The 26,241-nt window shown below is 46.0% G+C and overlaps 1 protein-coding gene across 1 annotated transcript; it reads right to left on the minus strand.

The window, feature by feature from the left end:
* Window positions 1–76: 76 nt before the first annotated feature.
* On the minus strand, window positions 77–26,157 carry ELOA (elongin A). The gene is made up of 11 exons (XM_081204060.1): window positions 26,024–26,157; window positions 19,571–19,627; window positions 19,013–19,131; window positions 15,435–16,641; window positions 12,919–13,033; window positions 11,384–11,539; window positions 9,945–10,042; window positions 6,708–6,888; window positions 4,738–4,849; window positions 3,621–3,778; window positions 77–3,356 (listed from the first exon to the last, which is right to left on the minus strand). The coding sequence occupies exons 1-11, from the start codon at window positions 26,093–26,095 to the stop codon at window positions 3,295–3,297; spliced, it is 2,337 nt and encodes a 778-aa protein (XP_081060186.1). The 5' UTR covers window positions 26,096–26,157; the 3' UTR covers window positions 77–3,294.
* Window positions 26,158–26,241: the final 84 nt, after the last annotated feature.

The following is a 26,241-nucleotide window of genomic DNA, read 5'->3' on the forward strand; positions in this document are numbered from 1 at the left end:
ATGTTGTTGGACTCCCAAGTCCCAACAAGCAAAGCATACACCTCAACAAACAACGCAGAACAGACAGACACAAATGTCCAGTGTTTGGCTTTTATTGAGACACAATTTTCTTCCTTTCATATAACTTATCTAGTTAAAATATTCATCTCCATATAGTTACCACAAAAAAGTAAAATAGAAAACTGTTATTTACAGCTGTGGGAAACAAAAGACAAATGCAATTCAGCATTACCTTTTCCTTGTAGTATGCAAAAAAAAGGAAGAAAGGGGAGGAAGGGCACTTTCATTCAATTCCTTTGCATGTAGAATAGCTCTGAAAATTGTACCCATTTTAAAATGTGTGGGAAGCCCAAAAGAAGAATCCGAATTGGAGTCATTTTACTCTGCATGAGATTGTTTGTGTATCACCCAGGCACTGAAAAGCTTTAAAAAATGCTTTTTAAGCCAACTGATCTAGCATCTGGCTGGAGAAAAAGCCCACCTGTAAAATAGAGGGGTATGACAATGTGTTAGTTCATTCTTCATTGGGTCCGCTTTTCCTATTTGAGAAAATTTGTTCCAGTATCACTGAGCTAGACGTCACAGTATTTGCACTGCAACTTTCATCGGACAATGCCACCTAACTAGTCCGTAATACTGATAAGACAGCTGAAGTCTCAGATTAGACACAAAGGGTGGAATATACTCGATGGCTCAGTTTCAGTGGTGGGATACACCCGATGGCATAGCTGATAGCAGCAGCAAGTATCATCTAGACACTCATCTCTACCAACAAGATGGCAATAGCAACAACCAGAAATTAAGGGGCAAACCCTGATCTCAGAGAACTAGTCCACCCAACTGCCCATTTTTCAGACAAGCAAGCCTGATATCACATCATTCCGGTCCAGTGGCTGCCACAGTCACCGCCCCCCCCCCGCCATAACTTATTGTGTGCTGTACACTATGGAGCTTTCTCCTACACCAGGGCTGCTGCAGACTAATGATATCACACACTGCAAGGTGGGAGGGGCTACAGCCAGCTGACCATTTCAAATACACAATTGCTCAGATGCTTCCTTGGTTAGTAAAAACAGGGAAACCACCCACGTTTCCTTTTTGTGGCTAACAGAAGGGATATTTTCCAGGGTCAAATGCTCTTTCTTCAGTGATTGATAATTCTTCAATTCCCCCTCCCCCATCCACACCACCGATCCCAATTATTACAAGGAGAAAATACATTAAGTACAACAGTTGGCAGAAGATTTATCTATATAATAAACTAAATTAATACAGCAAAATGAAGTACAGCAAAAAGCAAAAAGGAGCATGATTTTCTTTTCTTTTTTTCAACATCACAACACACCTTGAAATGCTACACGATGTCATTAAAGCTTCCGCGGAACTTTAATCAGCTCCAAACAGCATGAGAGAGACCAAGAGTCCCTTTTTCGAACACCATCATCATTAAAATTTTCATGTGTGTGCGTGTATGTGTGCACGTGTATAAGACTGGAACTTCGAGGGACATTGGGGTGCTTTTTTCAGCTTGAACAGAGAGAACATCAAAGTTTTCAAACCCTGCATGGCACACACTTCATAGGTCCCATCGAGCCCCAAGCATTGAGGAATTAGCAGCAGGGTTTTTTAAAGGTAGCAGGGCTTCTTCAGCTGCTGCAATTCGGTTAACACCACCGAGTGTCAGTCAAACTGTGGAACATCTTTGCAAGGCCTGAGTTTACAAGAGCGAGGCTGAAAAACCACTGAAGAAAGAGATTCCCATCTTCCACTTTCACGTGATCAGGAAAGGGCTAGGCTCCTTCATAAACCCCCTAGCCGAACTTCATGCAGCCTTGGCAACCAGAAAAACACACCGTCAAGTCTCCCAAAATTGATTCAGACCTGCCCAACCAACAACCCCCATCACCATCAGCATAAATAATAGTTAAAGCCTGTGTTCCCTCCAGCTGCTGAAAAAGCAGGCCCCCAAAAGTACAGCTGCCTCAAACTCCTCAGACAGACAAAAAAGATGTAACTCCCAGTGGATTTTCTCCCTTGGCCTCTTGCATGGGGAAAATGCAGGTCCAGATTCTACTCAGTTGCACAAGCTGCCGCTTCAAGGTAGACAAAACACCTGCATCTTTTGCCTGGAGCTCCTTCTAAGATTAGGTGCCGTCCAAGATTCTTGGGTGAAAGAAGTTTCATCATCTTCCCATCTAGAAGCTCAATGTGAAAACGAAGACAGGCTGTAAAGCTACTCCATGCATCTCTCCCAAAGTTCCTTGCAGGGAACTGATTAAAGTGCCAGTTGTTGTCATCATTTTTTTAAAAAAAGTCAGAAAACAGTCTGACCAAAAACTGGAAGTGGGTATTAGAACAACAACACCCCCAAACCCGCCAAGAGAGGTGTTAGGAGCAGGGACACAAAACCTTAAACATCACTATTCATTTTTTAAAATAAATTTGGCTTTCAAAAGCAGAGATCAGTCTCCAATTCATCAGACTGCTTTAAATTTAGATTTCTGCAACCTGCCATTTTCTCTCCGCTCCTGAGGCTCCTCCTCTCAGATCCTGTGCTGTTTTTCCTATGAGTTTAAAAGGAAGAGGAAGAAGTGGAAGAGCTTTATCATGTGTTTTTTGCCAAATGAAGAGAAGGGAGAAATGGCAGGGGGCAGGGACAGTTTTGTGTCCATATGTAGAAAGGCCTAATCAACACATATCTGGCATGAGAGTTTTAGGGATAAGAGGGAAAATGGGGATTTAAGAATTGAGGGGATAAGAATGTGCTGCACCAGGGATGATTTGATAGAGGGCTGTCAAAACCATGGGGTGGATCTAGGGCTCTGGGATTCCAAATGGGGTTTGAGAAGCAGCAGTGGCTGCCACAGTCACAAGTAAAGGCCTTTGTTCGTAACAGTACCAGCAAAAAAGAACTCTCCAAACTGGATGCTAGGAGAGATCAAGATCCATACATATTGGGACTGAGAAAAGAACACTGTAGGTAGAGGAAGAAGGTATTCCTTTCCATTCTGGAGTTCAGAGAAAGAGACTGAAGGAAGAGCAACAGTTTGTGGACCTTCTTATCTCAGCAAGTGCCAAGACTTCACATTTTAAAAAACGCTGGGTGAACAGACCAGGTTGTAGGAGCAGAGGAAGGAACTGGAGGGCTGCTTTGAACAATACTGTGCTGTTGGTCTTAAAATTGGGCTTGGGGGGATTCTTAGCCACCCCAACCCCTCCCTGTTTTCCCATTAAGCACTGCTTCCATCAAAAGAGGAGGAGAATAATTCCCTTCTCGCTCAGGCATGGGTGTCTTTATCTCCGAGAAAATCGATTTTTGAACTCTTTAATCGTCTTCGCCATCATAGGTGCAATCTCTGAAACAACACAATAAAGACAGAGAGAAAAGGAAAGTTGAGACCATCTCGTGCAAGAATGTGCTTGATCGGATTCCAGTTAGTGCCTGTGGAATACAGCTGCCCCAAAATGATGTTAAAAGTAAGATTCTAGCCCTTTAAATCAAGATGCCCTACAGCTCCAGCATTGTTCCCAGGCTGTATTACAATGTATACCAACAGCTACGAGTTCAAGCAGAGCATAACCCCTAGAGAAAGCTGCATTCCCACATTTGCCTTACTTACTCTTCACAGGAGGCTTCCTGGAGTCATAGCCAGCAGAGGAGGCACTGCCCAGGGATGGCCCCGAGTGGCCGCTGCTAGTGCTGGGTCCATCGTAGGACTGTTCCTCTTCTGTGTGAACAGTGCTGCTTTTAGCTGGCGTGAAGTACACTGGTTTGATCCTAGACAGAGAGAAAAGACACAAGATTGCTCTGTGTGCACCCAAGAAATCACACTGCCACTGGAATAAGTGAGGCAATTTCAATCACTCTGAGTTTAAGCTGGCAGAATGTAGACGAGAGGGTGTCAATTTAGAACCAGGGAGAGTGGAAGCTCTCTTTTTCTCAGCCTAACATCCCTCACAGGGAGGTTGCAAGGATTAAAAAAACAACACCAGACTAACAATGAATGGAAGAGAAGATATTATAGCACCACTGCTAAATCTGAACCATCTTGCGCAATCTTCTCCAACCTAGTACCCTCCAGATGTTTTGTAACACAACTCCTTTCAGCCCCAGCCATCATACTTGCTATGTGAAAGCAACTGCTAGACCAAAAAACAATCAAAACTGTACACTTCAGCCTCACGGACGCTTGCTCCCTCTCCCTACAAATTGTCTCTTGTTAGTCTGGCCCCTGCTAGGCTCAAGGAATCACCAGCTTCTGCAAACACCAGAACAGCCACAATGGCCAAAATGGAGGAGAGGAATGAAATGTACGCATCTTGTAAGCTGCTTGGAACTTTTCCTGAATCCCTGCTGGATCCGGGAGTAGCAGTCATCTTGCCCAGTATTCTGTTTGCACAGTGGCCAACCTAAAGCCCTAAAACAGGACCTGAGGGCAACAGCAACACTTCCTATTTGTGATTCTTTGGCAATCAGAACCCAGAATACGGTTAAAAGACAACGCCATACCCAGTAAGATGCTAAGGAGAACCACAACGGCATCTCAGCGAATGTGGAATTGTAACTTTATTGGACTGTATAGGGAAAATGCTGGAATGTGTCAAAGTGAGCTGCCAGAAACCCACTGGTTGATAAAGTGCAAATCGGGAATCAGATTAGATCACCAAATTAACACCCCCAGGTCCTCTCCTCCTCAATATTACAAAAAAAGAGTGACTATATGGTTTCAGACTCACTTGATTTTCTCTGGGACTGCAGCTCCTCCAGTCCCAAATTTTGCTTGCCGTCTCAGCACATCCCGGGGCGGCTTGGCCACTGAATTGACGAAAGCCATCTTGGCTACTCTGCCTAAAAGGGTGAGCAAATGGAGAAGGATTGGGTTAAACAAAAAGCGCTTTGCAAGGAAAACCCATATATCCACCCCCCCTCTCCTTGCTCATGGCCTCAAGCCATTCATGGAGCAGGGGGAGGCTTTCTCCCAACATCAAGCAGATGGCTTGCATCCCCTCTTCCTCCTGCTGCACCTTTTCCTGCATGAAATTCCAGAATGATCCCAGTGATAGCATCTTCCCTCTGACAACATGCAATACACATACAAGCCATCTCACTGCTAACTACCAAGAGCAACTCAAGCATGCATGATTAGATTCACAGTCTTTTAGGACAGGGGGCCCCTAACATCTAGGACATGGCTACGGCCTCTTTAAAAGAACCAACTCTGGGAAATATTCAGCAGTCAAAGTTTCCTCCCCCCAATCACTGCAACACTGGAGATAGGAAAAAGTTATTTCTTTGGAAATCGGCCTTCCAAAGAAGGCAGATTAAAGCAGGGGTCGGCAAGGTTTACCTTGCCTGGGCCGGTTCACTCCAGTGGAGATCCGTCCGTGGGCTGGATCACATGAGCGCGCACACTCGCGAGTTCCAGCATCTGTGTCTGCAGACGTGATTTCCAGCGCCACGGAAGCAAGCCCCTGCGCCGTGCTGTGCTGGTTTACTCCAGAGCGTGGGGACTCGCCAAGCAAGCAGCTCGGTTCGGGGGCGGCTCATGGGCCGGTTAAACGACCCCCATGGGCCACTTGTGGCTCATGGGCCTTAGGTTGCAGACCCCTGGATTAAAGGAACAGGGGCCCCAATCCCAGACGGAGTGCAGCAACCCTACTCTGTAGAACAAGGTAGTGCTGCCAACATTTCTGCTGGCTACTGTAGTCATTCCTTGATTTGTAGATGTAAGCAGGCAATAATATTTCACCCCATGCCGTTAGAAGCTTCTGGCTTTTAAAAAGATACAAGAGAGAGCCAGAGCACTTCACTATTAGTTAATAACCTTGGAGAGTCACCTATGAAAGGGCTACAGGACAGATTCTCATTTCCTAGAATGGAGCCAAAGCCTTCAGATAACTCATGTTATCATGGACAGCAATGCCTCTAAAGGAGCTCTGACTCAAGACGCAAAAATACTTCTAAAATGGTCATATCTTGTTTGTCCTTGTTCTTATGCCTTTAACAAAGGCACAAGGAAGTTATATAAGTGAAGATCCCATTAGGGCTGCCATATGTCTTGAATTTCCTCGTAAACAGTGCGTAGGCAGAAATCGCTTAAATGTCCTGGAAAATGTGGACATATGATAACCTGTGTCGGAAGTGTAGGTTTTGGCAAATTTCCTTAAAAATAGCTCAAAACTTCATTATTTTTTGATATTTTGTAAAAAATCTGTGCCTGGATTTTCACTTTTTGAAATATAGCAACCCTACATTACACATCAGACTGGTGCTGACTCTCTTTTCAGCACATACTGAATACTTTCCTTTTTAAACAAACCTTTTATGTGCAGATTTTTACCCCAGTGTGTACCTGTACTGGATTCAAAATTGTGTTTATATATGAAATTGTTTAAATCATATTTTTTTAATCTATGAAATGATTTTATATAGGTTTTACTAGTTGACTTTTTAAAATTGCTAAATCATTTAAATATGTTTCACAGGAAACTATTTACAAATGAAAGTAAATAAACCAGATTTTCCTTCTCATTGTTTCCAGGCTTGATGCTAAATTTCTGTCCACCTAGGCTACTGCTGAAGTCAAAAGAGCAGGACTATTATTATTATTATTTTAAAAGTTGGCCGTTCTCATCCACACTTTCTTTCAGTTTCATAAGCAAATGGCTAGCATTTCCCCCTCAAATCCCAGGCCTTCACATTCTACCTTTGGGTTTATTGGCATGAGCTGACTGGATGTTTTTGGTCAACATCAGCAGCCGCTGCTCACGGGCATCGTGCAGGCGCAAGTACATCTCCCGCCACGACTCGAACTCCTCTGGCTTCTCCTTCTTGAAGTCGCGAAGGCAGTGATTGTGCCACAACTGATCTGTGTCCTCAATTAAAACCTGCAAGCCATGAGAGGAGAAAAGGCTTGAGCCCAGCAAATGGGAAAGACAGAAGGCAAAACATTGGGCAAACACCGCGGGGGATTAAATTAATTCTCTACACATCCACTTGGAACTGCTTTTCTAAAGGCAGGCTTCTTAAAGGCAGAGCTCTCTGCACTGCTCTTGAGAGACCACTTGTACCACCTGCCTCCTGGTTGTCTGGGGAGGCTGCATTTCATTCCCCCTCGGAGCATAAATTAAAGGGCTCTTGAGTGTGTTTTTTCGCTCTCCAAAAACATGTGACACCTTTCTTTTTTTCCACCTCTGTTTATACCCCCGAGGCTCATTTAGAGCAGCAACAGCTGCTGACCAACCTGCGCTGCTCTAACCAAGATCTAATTCCCTCTACTGAGCACAACTCTCAATGAAAAACGCAGCATCCGCTCCATCGCTGTCTGGGGAACCCTAATCCAGCTGAGCTCTAAGAGATTCTGCCTTGTGGGAAGGTAGCAAAATCCACATGTACTATGAAAGCAGCCCACCCCAAACTAATGCCTTCCTGATGCTTTGGGTTACAATTTCTACCAGCCCCATCCAGCACTGCAAGCAGTCAGGGATGATGGCAGTAGCATCCAAAACTTCTGGAGGGCACCAGATTGGGGAAAGCTGTATTAAGGTTTCTCATCAAAACACAACTGGTATGACGTTGAACAAAGTGCTTGCTGCGTTAAGGAGGAAACACACATGCATGCTGATAAATCTGTGCTGCCTTTTTTTTAAAGCCATCAACAAAGAAAAAAACCCAAGAGGATGATTGATTTTGTAATTCAAAATCTGAATTAGGAAGCCTAAACAGCTAGAACTTCAAGTTTCACATCAGAATTTGATCTCGGTGCCAGAAATGCTGGCCAGCGTCCCCCAACTTTAAAGGTATGAGTTCTGAACTAAAATGTTACTATTCAACACAGATGTAGTTCAACTCACCCTTTTCCTGAAAAGCAGTCAGGCTCATTGTATTCAATACTGGAAATAAACGTTAAGTAGTTACAGTGGTGCCCCGCAAGACGAATGCCTTGCAAGACGAAAAACCCGCTAGACGAAAGGGTTTTCCGTTTTTCGATGCCCTTCGCAAGATGAATTTCCCTATGGGCTTGCTTCGCAAGACGGAAACGTCTTGCGAGTCTTGCGATTTTTTTTGCTTCCCCCCCTTTTTCTAAGCCGCTAATAGCCTTTTAGCCGCTAAGCCGCTAAGCCTTTAATAGCCGCTAAACCGCTAATAGCACTAATCCGCTAATAGGGTTGCTTCGCAAGACGAAAAAACCGCTAGATGAAGAGACTCACGGAACGGATTATTTTCGTCTTGCGAGGCACCACTGTAATGATTTACACCCTTAGTAAGGTTGGTGAAGCAAGGGATGGTGTGTCTTTGGAGTAAGTCAGATAATTTTCATACGGGTGAAATCAGTTGCATCCTGTCCAACTAGGACACAAACACAACATAATGATTAAGAGCAGCCTTCTGGCTCCAGTTGAGGACAGGAACGGCAGCTAGATTTATAGCTCAGTAGTTTTTTAAGCCTTTAAATTTAGTTTTAAACTTAGTTTTGCCTTTTTAAACTCTTTTAAACCAAACTATTTTTGCATGTTGGAAAAGCAGCAGACAAGACTGTGGCTAACTGCAATTAAGAGAGTTTTTGTTTTGTCAGCTTTCCTGTGGGAGCTTCAGATGAGTAAGCATTTTATAGATAAGATACAACAGCTGCCCTATCAATCTTAACCATGGAGCACGTCGATACTAAAGGAGGGAGACCCGACTTCCTCTCCCCCTTACCCCATGGGAAAGGATTTGCTCTCCCTTCTCAGCTCCAAGGCTGCCTTTCCTGAGAGGGTGGCTGGGAACCCATGCAAAGAATGCTGTGAGCAGCCTTCTTCAACCTGGTAACCCACATGTTACCAGACTAAAACTCCAAAAATCCCTGACCATTAGCTGTGCTGGCTAGAACTGATGGAGTTGGAAGTCCAAGTCTTCTGGAGTACAGCAGGCTGGGGAAGGCTGGGGAGTGTCAGAGGGGGACTGGGAAGACCTGGGTTTAAATCCCTCACTGAGTGATCATCAGTCTAACCTACCTCACTGGATTGTTGTGAGGTCAAAATGGTAGGGGGGAGAGAAGTGAGCCACTTACATTGGCCTGAGCTCACTGGAAGAAAGACCCAGATAAATGGAAGAACTCATCATACTAATATTAGTATATACTAATATTGGTGGGGAGGGATGGAACCCCCTCATAAAAATGACCAGTGAGAATTGAGCATGCTCTCCCTCATAAAAATGACCAGTGAGAATTGAGCATGCTCTCCCTCATAAAAATGACCAGTGAGAATTGAGCATGCTCTGTGGCATGGAATGCTGACTCTGCAAGTTTGGCTGAAGGAGAAAGGAATATCCTACAGATGGACATGACTCACTGGCCGGCACCTGAACAGGAACATTCTGTGCTGCAAAAATTCGTTGCAGATCCCAGGAAACAGAATCCAGGGTGCAAAACTACACAGAGAGGAAGGAGCAGTCTTGTTTCCTAATGCATGGGATAACCAGGGGCAGGTTCAAGACACCCTTTTGTGTCCCCAATGTAAGTAAATGGGGCTGCCTTTCATTACTGCAGAAGGCAGTAAAGCACTGGCAGCTGGGGGCACGGCTGAATAAGGAAGTGGAAGCTAGTGCCCATTGGGACCAATAGGGCAGAAGGCAAGGAGAACAACAGTAGGTGAAGCCAGAGCCAAGTGATTCTTGTTTTGTCTCCATCTTCCTCCCTGCTGAACTCTATAAGGGCAACACTGAGGCTAAGGAGAAGGAAGCCGACAGCTAGTGCTACCCTAGACTGGTTGCAAGTAAGAAGATAAGCAAGTGGGGGCTGGATGAGGGCAGGCAGAGGCTGATGGGGCAGCGTGACACTTCCCCTAATGGACCAGCCTCCACTAGCACACACTAATCGCAGCCGGTAATGGAACAGCAGCAGCAACAGATGCAAACACTTCTTGGCCCTGACTCTCCCACACCATCTCATAACACTCACATGATTGCAATCTTCAATGCGGTACAGTTGCTCCGGGGTGCATCTCTCCAAGACAGGCTCCAGCACAGAGAAAGGGACACCGCCTACTTCATAGATTGCTGTAAGAGAGAAGGCGACCCATCAGATCTATGAAAACGCGCCCAAGAGCAGCCAACGACCCAACTGATTTGACTCGCTGTAGAGCACAGGCCACTGTAGCACCTTCTGAAACTCAGGGAGGTGTCAGAATGCCACAGCTATTGTGCTGGCTGGGAGCTGTATTCCAAAACATCTGAAGGGCTGGCAAAGGCAGAAATAGATCATAACAAATGTTCCCTGCAGGCCATTACCCAGCTGGGGAGGGGGCAGTAAGCAGAAGCAAGACCTAGACTGCTTTGTACTTAACCAGTCACAGAGCCCATTGGTGGCAACGGACAAATATGTAGAAAGGGGTGCTTGAAACTGGCGTAGAGGGGCACACACATCAGGAGTGTTTACCAGGAGAGTGGGGTGTGAATATTCTCCCACTGGAGCTTTGATAGACCATATAAGGAAAGGTTTGAGGAAGGCAAAGCAGGAGGATAACGAAGAAAGTGAACAAAAAAGGTCACAAAGAGACGTCCTACTTCCATTTCAAACCACTATTTAGCACAGGGATGGGGAACCAATAGGCCTCCAGGTGTTGTCATCAACTCCAATTCCCAACTAGCATCAAGGATGATGGGAATAGTAGTCCATCAACATCTGAAGGACCACAAGTTCCCCATCGCTGAATGAGCAGGAGGATCTTGAATTAGGGGGGGGGGGAGCCAGAGCAACAGGCAGAGAGAACTTCCAATAAATAAAGTGAAAGTTGCTGTTGGTCATGACCCTATGAATATAAATAAGTACGTTCCTGTAGCCTTGCATGTCTCTAGTGAAAGACACATAGGCCTGGCATTGACAATTTAGAGTGGCTGCTACTGCAAGCCAATAGGAGCACAGGAAACTGCTTTAGTTTGAGTCAGAACAGATCTGGGACACCAGGGTTCATATCCCCACTTGTCCATGAAGCTCACTGGGTGACCTCAGGCCAGTCACTTACTCTCAGCCTAACCTGCCTCACAAGGTTGTTGTGAGGATAAAGGGGGGGAGTTGCTATGCACACTACATTGAGCTCCTTGCAGGAAAGCTGGGATAAATAAATGAAATATATATGCTGTATATATTGCCTACCCTGACAGAGGGTCTCCGGCATTTGAGCCAGGAAATAAACATGGTTGCATTAAGGTGGGGCAGGAGGAAGTCAAGGTGAGGAGCTGTGGAGAAGGCCTAAGCAGCCCTCCCCTCCCCCACTAGAAATACTCAGCCAACATGGGGAACCAGAAATGGCAGTTTTCCTCAGCCATCCAGAGGCCCCAAACTCCTCCCTGCAAAACCCACCCCTTTATGTTAAAGGAGCCCAGCTGGCAAATACTCACAGTCAATATTATTGCTGAGTACCCTGATGCACTGCTCATACAGAGACATCATCTTTGGGAGGTAGGCCGTCTTTGAGCCTGAGTACACCTGCATCTTGGAATTCAGCCTGCGTCCTGTGAAGCCAGCCTCGTCTTCCTCTGTGGGTGAGGACAGTACTGAGGGACAGGAGGAAAATGAGATAAAAGCAGAGAAGCAAGTCACTGTCAGTTCTCAGGATCCAGTACAGAGATTAGGTAAATACAACGCAAAGCTCAGGCGGCTTGCTGAGTCCTTCCCAAGAAGACCTGCTGTCTCATTGCAGCAGGTCAATGATCCGTCTTAGATACCACTCCTTCTCTAGCCCTGGGCCCAAAAGTTGGGAAGTTGACAACTCCTGAATCAGGAACTCAGGTGTGCTGGTGAACCTGGGAGATTCCACATAGCAATCACCATAATTTATTACAGGGGTGGGAAACCAGTGGTGTTCTAGATGTCAGTAGACTGCATTTCAGGGGGTTGGTATTAAGAACATACAAAGCTGCCTCATACCTAGACAAACCACTGGCCGATCTAGCTTAGTGCTAGACTGGCAGTGGCTCTCCGGCATTTCAGACAAGAGCCTTTTCCAAGCCCTACCTGAAGATGCCACAGATTGAATCTAGAACCTTCTGCATGCAAAGCAGATTCTCTACCACCGAGCTCCAGCCCTTCTTCCACTAATATCATAATGACTAAAATGACTGAGAAGCAAAGAGCTTTTGAATGATGGTTCTCTATGCCAGGCATCCAAAAGCAACACAGAAAACAAGGAGAATGCTGCACGGCAAAATATTGACAGAAGTGGAAATAAGCCTCGCATGAACCGAATCACGGATCAATGAAGTGAAATCCATGTCTGCATTTCAAAGCCAAACAGAGGTCAAGAATTGATCTCCAAGCATGTTCAGAGGGGCATACCTTTTCCACAAGATCCTGATTACTTAAATTTTGAGTCCGTCTATCTCTCAATCCAGCAGGCATATTGGAGGGCTAAGGTCCAAGGTACCCGAGTGCACCTTTCCCTAATATATCAAGGGTAGGGAACGTGTGGCACTCCAGATGCTGTGAGACTTCAACCTTCATCACCCCCGGCCAGCATGGCCAACGTTCAAGGTTTATGGGAGCTGGGAATCCAATATCTGGAGTGCCATACATTCTCCATCCCTGCTGTACATTAAGATCTTCACATGACACCGTTCTCTCCACCCTTTGAGAGTGACTCATGGCAGTGCCTTTCCAGCAGTGGCACCCAGGTGTGAAACCTCCTTCCCCAGGAGGACTGCATGCTGAGCTCTTTAGAGGCCTTGGGGGAAGAGCTATGGGGCATTTCTTTTCCAAGAGCCTTTGGAAGGTAAGATTCCTCCAATAATCTCTGTATTGGGTATTTTCAGCACCTGCTTTTTACATTCTAATAGGGGTTTCGCTGTTGATGGTTTTAAAAGAATGGAGCTGTCCCACTAGTCTTAGAAAGGATTTTCTCAAGCAGATTCCATCCTGTTCTTAGCTCAGAAGTTACCTTTCCTTTTTGGCTGGGGAAGGGGCATCGATTCAATTGTAGGAAGAGGGCGGTAGTTGGCCTGGATTGGGGGCAAGGGGATGTCAGGAAGCGTTGGCACCACGTCAATGATCATCTGGAATAGAGGAGAAAATAAAGTGTTTAAGTTAAGGCAGCTCTGCAAAATAAAGTTCATGAAAGTGTTGCTAATCCGCTAAAATATTTACTAGCCTTTCTTCTCACACATAGTCATTTGTGGCCCATAGATGTCCTGAAGGAAGACGGCTGGTGGGCAGGAGTGGGGAGAGTGCAAACACCTAAAGGCAGTTCTCTCTGCCCTCCAAATAGAAGCAACCATACTGAATCAGACCACTGGTCCATTTAGCTCAGTATTGTCTACACTGACTGGCAGCAGCCTGTAAAGGGTGTGGCCTGGGGCCTGAGGGAGGGTTCCGAGGCCAGATTTGGCCCTGGGGCTCCCCACCCTTGGTCTATACTAACCTATCAGCAGCTCTTCAGAGTCTCAGACATAAGGGGTATTTTTCTTTACATCACCTACTACTCGATCCATTAAACTGGAGATGCCAGGAACTGAACCAGGGATTCCCAGAATGCAAAGCACATTCACTACCAGTGACCTATGATCACCTCCCTTCCGCCACTAGAAATGAGAGCAAATACAATCACATGCACTTAGTCTTCTTTTCAGTTCAAGTTGAGGCCAAAGGGAGTTGCTTGTTTATTTCCAATATTTATATACCAGCTAATGACTACAGTCCTCTGGGTGGTTTACAAGTAAAAATTATAAACATAAAATACAGTATGAAAAGAAAATCTAACACAGAATAAAACCAGCAACAGAGATTGGCATCAGTGCAGCATGCATTTTAAAATAAAAGTTCAGTAAAATGTTTGAAATTTTCTTCAAAGGAAAGATACAGCAAGTCCTACCCAGACATGTATTTCCCTGCCAGTGCTGCCACTCAAGGGGATCTCACGGGAGGCATTTTTATTTGGCAGCGCTCTGCCCAGCCCCCATGACCTCATGCCATGCCAGTTCATGCACTCCATACACCTGAACCTGTCACCGTTAGGCAGTGTCAATTTTATTTCATTGCCCAACAGGTTGGCTTGCTCTGGTCTCTGTGGATTAGTGCCTGAAGAATATAGTGGCCCCAAGAATACAGAAGTTAAGCAAGCTTTACACAATGTTGATGAGCCATTTTCAGGGTGAGGGAGGTGGCACTGTGCAGGCCGGGCCGGGGAATCTGTGGCCTTCCAGATGTTGTTGGACCACAACTCTCATCATCCTTGCCATTGGCTATGTTTGCTGGGGCTGCTGAGAATTGTAATTCAGCAACATCTGGAGGGCCAAAGGTTCCCCATACATGCAATTATCCACTAACCATGGATCATCATTACATGTGAATAAGTCTGGGATGAAGACAAGGCAGATCCCAATTCCATGGATAGTCTTCCTTATTCTCATAGAACTGTTCCATGAAGAAGTTCTATCCTCCTTCTGATTTACTAAAGCTAGCTTGCCCCTCAGTGTGCTGAAGCTAGATCAGGTACCAAGCAGAGAGGAGTTCTTTCTCATTAATTCAGAATTTGGGGAGTTCAGAACTCACAGGAGCAAAACAGAGAGCAAGATGCCCTGAGGCATTGAGGAGCAGAGGTGTCACAAGCCCTGCACCACTTGCAATTATGCTGCAAAGGAGAAATCTGGAGTCACCAAGAAGACATAGGGAACTTAGGGAGCTGCTTTATACTGAGTCAGACCAATGACCATGGGCCTATCTAGCATGGCATTGTCTACAATGACTGGCAGCGACTATCCAGGGTCCCAGGCAAGAGTCCTTCTCTGCCCTACTTAGAGGTGCTGAGAATTGCATCTGGAACCTTCTGGGTTCAAGGCAGAAACTCTGCCACTGAGCTGAGGCCGCTCCCACAGCTAAATAGAAATAAAAATAGGTGAGCTACACCTTTTAGTAAAACATCAAGAATAAAGTAAAGTACAGCCTCTGATAAGTGTGCAAATGTTCAAGATGTAACTGCACTGCACTGCCTCCTCCCACACTGTTTTTGCTGCATTTGCAGCACCGATGACCTCTCTGGGGTGCAAGCCTGGGCAGCATGTATGGAGGTCCTGGGCTGCCCAGAAGGCGCTAGACCACAAAGATAAGAGAGACCATATTTCACAAACAGATGGAGCACATGCAGAACCACCCCAAGATAAATGGTCTTCCCTCTTCTCCTCATTCATAAGGTCAGGGTGTATGTAATCCCTTGGGAGACTGTCTCTGCACAAGTCTCGTTGAAATGAACAGCAGCACCCTAGAATGCTACTCCAGCTCCCTTGCATCCCAGAGAACTTCCTCCAGAGCTGCCATGCCATGAGGCAGATCCACCTCTTTGCTGCCTTTGTGGATGCTCTCTACCTGCCATCTCCCCTTTCCTTATTGTAAAAGGCACTTATGAGCAAGTGATCCCTCAAGGGGAGAAGGTGCAATGTACCCCCAAAACATCGCACTCACCTTTTTCGCTTTGGAAGCCCCCGACTGCTTCTTCTCGCTGGCCTGCTTGTGTGTCTTCCTGCTCGTGTCAGAGCTCTTGGTGCTGGACTTGGAACCGTTCTGCTTGCCGTGCCCTTTGTCTTTTTCCGGCACGGGAGCCGTGGGCTTCACCACGTTCTTCTTCTTCTTCTTTTGCGGCTGGTCATAACTCAGGTAGGACTCAAAGGACATCTTCGGCTTCTCATACTCATCCTCTGCGTCTCCCTCCCCATCGTTTGGAGGAGAGAAGTTGGCTGGTCTCTTGTTTGACTCGGAGGCCCTGGCTTTGCCCTCCAAGTTCTTGGAGCTGCCCGAAGCCTTCTTCTCCTTGCTCTTGGAGGGATCGCCCTCTGGCTTGCGTTTCTCCCGATCTCCAGGCAAGGCCTCCAGGCTGCCCAGTTTCACCTTCTCTGACTTGACTCTCTCAGAGTCCTGGTGCTTTTGCTTCCTCAAGTGGTTGTCCAGCGTTTCCTCCAAGTCCACGTGTGGCTTGTCCTTCTTGCTACTGCTGCCGCCTTCTCTCTTCTTCTCTCGCTTGGTGCCGTCCAAGGCCTTCAGCCTCTCCTTGCTGCCCCCCACCATAGAAGAGTCTCGCAGGGGCTCTTTGGAGGAAGCCTTTAGCAGCCTCTCCGAGCTAAAAGCAGGCCCTTTCTCCTCCCCCTTGGCCTCCAGCCGCAGCTTCTCCTTGTGAGAAGACTTGTGCTCTTTGCTCCGACCCAAGCCAGCTTTCTCCTGGGAGTCACTGAAGCTCCTATTCTGGCTTCCCTCTTGCCTGTCCTGAAAGCCATGGCCCTTATTGGACTTCCGATTAAGGGACTTCTGCTCCCTTTCCTGGTCCTCAGCTCTACAGAGGTCCATGTACAGGTCCTGAGGGCTATCACTAGGCTCAGGCGAGGCCGCGTGTCCATAGTCAGAGCATTCCTGGTCGGAGGAGAGAGCCGGGGACTCTCTGCCCCACGTCCTGTCCTCTGGAACACCATAGCTCAACGTCTCATGGGCTTTTTCGGGCTCATAATATTTCTTGGGCTTTTTTGCCCCATTGTCTGGCTCGTACGACTGGCTGCAGGAAGGCTGGTACGCCTCTGTGTAGTCCTGGTCAACCTCTTCATCCTCTTTGGGGGAAGGTTCCCTTTGCCGTTTCCTAGAGATGCTTCGGTCATAGCTGCGCTCTACAGGTTCGAGGTTAGGCCTTTGCAAAATAGAAAAGGAAAGAAGTAGTAGATCAGAAAAACCTGACATTGAAGCATTAAGTTACTTCTGAGGTTGGCCTCCCTCCCTTTACTGAGGTAGAAAAAGAATCCAGCCAAGACTGTTGACTTCAGTGCCTCTGCAACAAGGGGGGGGAACCTCCAGCCCTCCAAGCACTGCTAGAGTATGACTCCCATCAGCCCCAGCCAACATAGCCAAGGGTGATGGGAGTTGCGGTCCAACAGCATTGGGAATGCCAGAGGCTCCCCATTCCAGTTCTACAATAGGCAGAATGCTGGATATTTTTTGAGGCCAAGTTTCTAGTCCTTATGGCCAAAGATTGAGCTTTCACATGTGTCTATGAAATACCCCTGCACTCAAGAAGCACAACGCATCTCTTCCTTCACCTTGACAGTCCCTTATTTACTTTCTCACATGCCAACAGTCCAAGTACAGACTATGTCATTTGAGATAATGCAGAAGAAGACAAAATGCAAGTGAACATGTTTGCTTAAACTGGTGTTCTACAGTCATCATTCAAAAGAGCCAAAAAAATTGGCACCCAGGTTCCATGATCACATACAATGCACAGGAAAGGCAACACAGATGGTGCAACTCTCTGGGGTTTGAGTTACAGTTCTAGTCTCACTCTCACACACTTAGTCACTGCCCTCCTTGAGCATAAGGGAGGGGAGGTCAGTCAACTTTGCCTTTGTTTCCAGCAGTTCTCAATGCCTGTTCTTTGTCCAGCAGCAGCAGCTAGGCCAGTAATTCTTACTGCTAGGAGAAAGTGGTCAACGAGCCACGATAAAAATAAAAATAGTAATTAAAGACTCCAAGGAGCCCAAAGGGGCCATCACATGGAAGAAGTTTCCTGCTGCTATCTCTACATGAAAGTGCCCGTGCCAACTCTCAGCCAGTCTCTCCTGGAGGTGGGCTATTCCTGCTGTGACCCAATTCTGGACTGGGAACAACAGATTATTTGACTGCACACAATGCAGATTCAACAGATTACATGGCCTCTGAGGAAGATGCCTACTATCCCTCTGGATAAGTCTCATATAGCTATCCTCACTTTCTGCTATGCAGCATCACTTAAAGGTGGACAATTCTGCTGCCTGCCTCTAGAATGGGTACAATTGGACCATTCAAGCATTCCTGGTGGGGAGATACAACCCACTGTGTCTTTCTAATCAGGAGACATGCCCAGATCACCAATTCCTGCAGAAATACTAGTAACAGGAGGCTTGTTCTTCTGAGGGAAGGTATCCATTAAAAAATATATTATAGCCTGCCTTCCAACTAAAAGCATATTTGGGTTCTCTAAAAGCTTTCCTGTAAGAGTGGCATGTATGTTTCACTACAATGCCGGCAAGGAATTCTATGAACGGTCAAAAGTGAGAGAAACACCAGAGTGGACAAACTATTCATGGTGTTGGGGAAATGGACAGAGAGACATTTCTCTCTCCCAGTCTCCCAGTTCTAGAACCCAGGCCCATGCAGAGGTGCCGAATGTTGGAAGAGTCAGGACAGGCAAAAGGAAGTACTTCTTCACACAGCACAAAGTTAAAAGTATGGAATTCACCACCATAAGATGTAGTGGGGGCCAACTTGAATGGTTTTAAAAAGCATTCAGACAAATTCATTGAGGATAAAGCTGTCGGTCGCTATGCACAACCCTCCAGTATTGAAGGCAGTATGCTTCTGACATTTCTGGAAAGTCGAAGGGTGGAATGCACTTGGGTTCTTCTTGCAGTCTTCCCATAGGCAGCTGAGTGGCCACCGCAAAAACAGGATGCTGTGCTAGAGTGGCCTAATCCAACAGGCCCCTTCTAACCTTCCTAATGCTTACAAGGCAGATCAGAGATGAACCAGAATCCCCTGTGCTATGGAACAAAGGAAGCTGCCTTGTACCAAGTTCATATTGTCACTACACAGAATAGGTGATATTCAAGCAGTAGACCCATGGAAATTAATAAACCTAAGTTAGTCATGCCTATTAATTTCTATGGGTCTACTTTGAGTAGGACTAACATTGGCTATAACCCATAGTTAGCACTTCTCCAGGGTTTCCAATAGAGAAGGTCCTTTCCCAGTGCTACCTGGAGATGCCAGAGATTGAGCCAGGAAACTCTACACCCCAAGAATGCGCTGTACCACCAAGTACCCCAAAACTGGACTCTATCCCACACTGCTTTGGGCTTACTTACTTGGTCCCTACCTGGTCAGCCACAATCAATGCAAGAAACGTGGGAGTCTTTCAAATTATTCTGAGGCATGAAATGACTTCAGCTGATGAATTACAAGTCCCCAGATGACATCTGATATAAAAGGTCATCAAAGAACAGAATTAGGGGATAAGTCTAGCTTACCGTTCCACTTCCTGTGGGACTGGCACTAGCTTTTTCCACCTTGCCACCAAATTCTTGGCAAACTCTCCAACCTGTTCGTGTTTCCGTAAACCGTTCACAGTTTTCCCCACTCCAGTCTCCTGCAGAAGAGATACAGAAAACCTCAAGTTTTGACCATCATTGATTGCCAATGTGTATTTCTTTTAGGTTTGTGTATATCCAGTCTCACCCTGGGAGGTAACATGTCCAATCCCCCCAAGTACATAAAATAAAACTTGTTTATTTTTACCCCACCTTTCACTCTCAAAAAGGAGCCCAAAACAGTTAAATTAAAAACATCAGAACACAACAAAATAAAAAAACCACTAAAAATAAAATATGAATGAATCTTTTGCTTGGTTCTCAATTTGGGAGAAATTACTGGGTTTTTGTGAGATTAGGAATGATGCTAAGGGTCAGACAAAAAGCCACCGGAGCTCATTTTGGCTTCCACCTGTTTCATCCTAAAGGTGGTTCATACCCTCAGTGATGCACTGCATATCTGGGAATAAGAAGAGCTGTTATCAAAATAGGTCTTACCAGAAGGATATCAACCGTAATAGGCAACTCTGAAAGCCGCTTCAAACTCTTCATCAGCTGCAGAGACAAAAACGAAAAGGGAGTGAGGTGTCCGCCAATCAAGGGGAGTTCTGTTTTGCAGCAGCAAAGCAGGAAGGGCATAAGAAAACAAATCCATCCAGCTTCTATGACGACACAGAGGGAAATTAAGTCCTGCTGAACAAGAATACTCACACCTTTTGTGGGCAAACAAGGAATCCTGAGGATGCAGCAAAAGGCAGCCCCATTGCAGCCCTCCTCTCATTTGAATTACTGGAGCACAGGAAGCTTCCTAGCATCTCCTAAGGCAGGTAGCACTCTGACTTTAGCCCTCACTGCTGTGGCTTGTCTGCAAAGGCAGCATGGCCAGGACCAGAAGCTGGCAGAGTCAAGGAGTTGCCAACCCTAGACCTGCTTCGGTGGTCCAGATGCTGCAGCTAGTGCAAAATATAGCAGCTAAGCTAGTGGGAAGGACCATGTGCCACTGGTCCCAAATGCGCTGCACGGCCTGCCCAAGAGCTACCTGGCCCAATTCAAGATGTCTGTGCTAGCATAAAAAGCCCTAACTGGCTGAGGGCCCAGGTACCTAAAAGAGCACCTTCCCACAATATAAACCATCTTGGCAGTTGTGACCTTGGTGGCAGTATCACCATTAGATGCTGCCAGGTTGCCACTGACTCGTGACAGGGCCTTTTCGGTGGTGGTTCTCCAATTTGTGGAACGCCCTCCCTGGTGAGGCATGCCCATCTCCCCGCATTATTAAGTTTCAGGAAAAGTTTTAGCGCATTCCTGTTTAAGCAGGCATCTGGTGGCTGAAAGAGGTCTTCAAGGTCTTGGCAGCCTTGAAATTATTAGCCACGAGAACAGGCAACTTTTTTTAAAAAAAATGTTTTTCTATGCTCTTATTTATTTATTAAATCCACCTTCTACCACAAGGTCCCAGGAAAGGTAGCAACAATAAATTAATACAAATAAAAAGCAAATAAAAGAGTTACAGCTGTAAAACAAAAAAAGTGTGTGGGGGGGAACCAGTTCCATATGTATAGAACATTTTTTTAAAAAATCTGCATATAAAAACAGTTCCAATGTGGTCATAGGCTGGGATAAAGATCTCCACTTAAAAGAGTTGCTGAAAGAAGAATGTCTTCAGTAGGCGCCAAAAAGTCAACATAGTCGGTGCCTGTCTTAGTATGTATTGGAAGGAATTCTATCATGCTCAATGGACCTCCTAATAAGACAGTATCCATAGGAGGCCCTCTCCTGCAGAACCCAGTGATTGGTTGGGTGTAGAAGGGGTGAGACTATTTTTTAGGCACCTTGGTCCCAAGCTGTACAGGGCTTTGCACACTAGTACCTTGAACTTAAGCTTGCTGGCAAATTGGCAGCCAGAGCAATTCTTTCAGCAGCAGTGAAACACGGTGGTGATAGTCAACTTGCCAATTTCTGCACCGGCTGCAGCTTCTGGGCCAACCTCAAGGACAGTATGCATTGCTGATGGAGTCTCTGACGGGTTGTTTCTTTTTTTACTTATCTTTACGTGTGTTGTTTCGCAGCTTTGTTGTTTGCCACCATGGGCTCCTTTCGGAGCAAGGGTGAGATGGAAATTAAATAAATAAATAAGAGACCTACTGAGGGCTGCACCACCTCGAATCAAGCACTATCGATCATGGATGCTTTTGCTGTGGCTCCTGCATTGCAGCGGGTTAAGCTAGATGACTCTTGGTGTCCCTCCTAACTCTACACTTCTATGATTCTATGACTCAAACTGTGATGCCTAGTAAGGTCAGTAACCTCAATGGGCTACTCTGAGGAAGACTAACACTGTATACAATGCCACAAATATATTCTATTTATGCCCCACCAACCACTAATAATTTCCAGGCAATCCCATGCAGTAGTCTAACCTGAAGGTTACCATAGAATGGATAACTGAAGCCAGGCTATTTTTGCCCAGCTAAGGCTGCTGGGGGGCAGAGATTGAACCTGGCGTGTCCTACAGACAAGGCAGATGCTCTGCTTCTAAGCTACAGCCCTTCCCCAAAGGCAAGGCTCCTGTATTTATAACAATTGTGGAGCAGAGGGAATTCTTCCAAGTGCAGAGTGCCTTTTCGTGGGTGAGAAAGCAGCATCTATCCAAATTTCCTGTTTTACACAACTGTTTGAGAAAAATTCCGCCCACCTCCTTCCCATCTGCCAAGTCTAAAAACAAAAGGGAGACGTGGCCTCAAAGGTGCAGAGTCTCATTTGGGCCAATGTGGTGCTGCTCTTTCTTCAGCAAGGGGGTTGTAAGTTATGTTCACAGAAGACCTGTGGAAATTAATGTGTTAGCCATGTCCATTACTTGCAATGGATCTACTCCGAGTCGGACCAACACTGGTTACAATCCGAAGATATTTTAACAGGATAATTGTACAAACTCGCTTACTAAATGGATCTAAACTACAAAGTGAGCCCATCCAATTGTCTTGTCATTTGTTCTTTTATTGCAGTTTTGTTTATAGATGGTCCAAAGAAGAGCTGCACGAGTTAAAATGTGCCGTGCCAAATTATTTACTCTCGGTGCGGCCAGATATCTGCTCCTTTTCTCTCCTGCAGCTGCTCAACCTCTCTCTCTCTGCCTCTCTTCAGAAAGTAGACCAAACTAACAAAGCAAAAAAGAAAACATTGGTGTTGCCACTAGTGCACGCTATCTTTGTTTAAGGGAAGGGCCGTGGCTCAGCGGCAGAGCATCCGCTTTTCACACAGAACATTCCCCAGTATCTCCAGGTAGAAGGGGGAGAGACTCCCTGCCTGAAACCATAGAGCAGCTGCCAATAGGTATGAATGACACTAAGCTAGGTGGACCAATGGTCTCACTTCATATGTCAACTTCCTATCTTCCCCTGTACAGCCCCTTGGCTAAAGCCAGAGCACTACCTTTCCCAGAAACCAGTCTGCAAGCAAAAGACCAGAGTCAGGCAAAATGTTTCACAAGCTGTAAAGAACCTCTGCAACTCAGACCACTGAGCAACATTTTCTGAGCCATCCACGTACACAAATGCACTTGCCCAACCCTGGATTAGCAGCTCAATGGCAAAATTTCAGTTAGAGATCAAACTCCTTTCAGACTTTTATTTGCAGCCAGGGCTGCATGTGTTCTGCAGCAGGTCAAGCATGTCTGGTGTTAGTCTGGTGTCTAGCATTTAGACCTGCAGCTAACAGCATGGCTCCAAAACAGAAAAAGGGGGGGGGACATGTAAGGAAACAAATAGAAAATGCTTCATAAAGGATCAGACACAGAGGTGGAACAGGGCCATTCTCCGACCCCCGTTTCCTTCCCCCTGACCACAGTGCACCCACAAGCCCCGACTGGCCAAAGAAACCCATCTCCGGGGTCTTCAGTCCTTTTTGCCACCTTGCCACTTCAGCCTTTCGCCCAAAAGAGAAATCAACATCTTTGAAAACTGTCTGGAAGCAAAAATAAAACTACAAACTGTGTAATCATTTATGCTAAGCCCAAAATTAGAGTTTCTGTTACACAAAATCTGACAGAGTGAAGAATAAAGGCATACAAACAGCTTATTTAAAAAGAAAAGTACGAGAATAAAGTATGGGTGGGGATTTAATACAGATGACAGAACAATAAAAGGGCAATAGAAAAGAGGATTTATAGCAGGGGTAGCCTTCCAGATGTTTTTGGACTACAACTCCCATCAGCCCTGATCACCAACTAAGGGCTGGTGTGAGTTATATTCCAACAACACTTCTACTTCCCTGGGTTTTATAAAACGTGCAAAATCCCTATCTCCTGGACAACAGACATAAAGCCTCATGGGGCGGGGGAGGAGAGGCAAGGGTCCACCTGAGGTGTTAGCATTTGAGAGGAAGGAGAAAGAGTGCCCTCCTGTCCCTTTTTCCTCATGTGTCATAAGCCTGAGGGCAGTGAACCACTTACTACTGATTTTTCTAACTGCTCTGGAAGCCTGATTGGCTAAAAGGCAAAGAAGAAATTATTTCGATCAAATCCCCACTTGGGAGCCTCAGGACCATGTAGTAGCACAGTGTTCTTCAAACTTGGGTCCCAAGATACTGTACTAAAACTCCCATCATTCCTGCCCATTGACTAAGTTAGCCAGGGATGACAAGAGTTGTAATGTCTGGAGACCTGAGATTGTTCAACACTGGTCTACATGAGTATATAAGTCCCTTTTTTCTAAATTGCAGTCCTCTCACCTTGATGATTTATGAAGACTCTAACTAGAAAAACTGTTGCAAGAATAAAATCAAGTTTTTGCTAAAAGCAGCAAAATTATTTGATTTTGCTTTTCCAAGCTTCTTCCCAAGAAGCTTATATTACTGGTTTCTGGACTTTGCCCTGGACAAAGCTCACAGAATTTTTCAGGATGAAGGGTGAACACAGACGGTCCTTTTACCAAGTGGTATCAGCTATCACGGTACACATGCTGCCATATGGCACAACTAGTTGCCTGTATGACAAGACCTTGGCCAAACATCTGCACCCATTCAGAAAGTCAACAAAACAAGGGGAAAGGGCACACACTCCTTAGCATTTGCCTGGATATTACAGACCACCCTGATGTCTCACATGGTAACAGGTACACTATGATAAGTTGCCATTTTGGACAATCGGCACCCACCCCCTAATGAGTAGGTCTAGGACCTTCACATTTTTATTTAAGCAGAAGCCAATATTTTATAGGGCAGACACCAGATTCTAGCTGTGCATGCCATTTCCCACCCCCTCTCACAAATACACAGAGCAAATGATACAAAAAGCATACTTGTAGACATGCAGATTAATAAGAATTAAGCTGGGGAGGTGTTGGAACTCTCCTTTTCACACCTATGAATTTCTTTTTTATAAATTGTTGCAAAAACCAGGCACTTTAAAAAAAAACATTTTACATTTAAATCAAAAAGCATTTTTGACCTGATTCGAAACCCCAAGCCTATTGTACTGTAGTTCCCAGAATTCCCAAGGAGCAGGGCCATCTGATTTTAAGGAATTTCTAGGTTAAAAATGCAACTCACATTGCTGAGCAAACCTAAAACCCATAAAATACAGGAAGCACTTCTAGATACAAAGTTGCTTTCACTTCGTGGTTTGATGCTGTGCACCAGAGATATGGTGCTTTCCCTCTAGCAATTAATGTGCTCCAGTACATGGAGTGCAATGCATCTGATCTCTCCCGTAACCTTATTTTAAATCAGTTCAATGCAAAGACATGATGAGGTATTCAGCAGACACCAAAGTTATATTGATTTGCCAGAATAACCCTCTTTTTATGAGTCCAGGAAAAAGAAATCCAGCCCTTTCTTCTAAATTATTCACAGAGCCACTCACCATATCCCATGCCTGCCCCCCCATGCTTTACATCCCCAATCAGCACATAATGAAAATCACTTAGCTTAGCTTAGTTGCTCTTTGCACACTTTAACCATTTTGGGGATGCATGTAAACATGATGGTTAAAATCAGTGTTTTCTTTTAAAATGTTTAGGGGTACTCTCGTTTTCCTACTCATATTGAAATACTGCCCCTCAATGAAGCTAAACTTAGATTCACAAAATGTTTAGGGATATGCGTCCCCCTGAGTCCCCCCAGGAAAAAAGCACTGTTTAAAATTAATTAGGATATATTCTACTTTTTGGTCAGCACACCTAAAGTAGTTGCAACTACAAAATCAAAGGGTGGTTATGATTCCACATTTGTGCAGAGGGATTTATAAAATGTTGAGGACTGCCTTGCTTCAGATATCTCCAGCAACCCGCTCGATGTGGGGGTAAACCCAACAACCTCCCCGCTTCCTTCTTTACACTGCACATATGATGATTTTATTTGACAGATCGACCCTTTCATAGGTCCACAGCGACAACCCGCACACCATTCATCAGCACACACTGAAAAGGGGGTTCAGGGAACACGCTGAAAACGGGGCTTGAGATCGGAGCCCTCATTGCAACCACCCCGGTTCAGAGTTCAACCAGGGTGTCGTGGGGCGGGCGGGGAGGGGGGGAGGCGTAGAATAACTTAAGACACGTTAAGGTACATGCCCTTGGAAACGGAGCTCTGCTGACTGCCACCCCACTTCGGAAAAAGAGACGTTGGATCTCCTGGTCTTTCCATCTTCCCGGTGTGAAAAAGTCCCAGCCTGCCCCAAATTCATAATTTGAGTAGGGGGTGGGATCCCTTACTCCAGAACACCTGGATCCATACTAGGGAGCCACCCCGCCACATCCCACCGACCTCCTCCGAGTCGCCCCCCACCTCCTTCTCAAGGACCCCTCCCCAGTTCTCGTCTCCTTTGCTGTGTGGCCCTTACAAGCGGGGCCCCCTCTTTGTCCACCCAGTTAGCCAGAGTTCCCCAAACCACTCGGCTACCAGAGGACCCACCCGCCACCTTTGCTTCGCCCTCCCCTTCAGGGGGTCCTTTACCTTCTTGGGCTCCGAACTGCCCGTGAGCCGCGACTGCAGCTTCCCTACAACTTCTAGCACCGACTCCGCCATTTTTACTGCTGGCGAGGCCTCTCCTCGGCGGAAGTGGCTGCTGCTTCACCGTCTACCCAGGAGGACTCGGGGCTTCCCTCCTTCCGAACCTTTACTCCCTCGCTTCCTTTTTTTCGCGCCGCCATATTTGCTCCGGGCAAAAAAAG

The sequence above is a fragment of the Podarcis bocagei genome (assembly GCF_964188305.1).
Source record: "Podarcis bocagei genome assembly, chromosome: 7".
Classification (NCBI taxonomy): domain Eukaryota; kingdom Metazoa; phylum Chordata; class Lepidosauria; order Squamata; family Lacertidae; genus Podarcis; species Podarcis bocagei.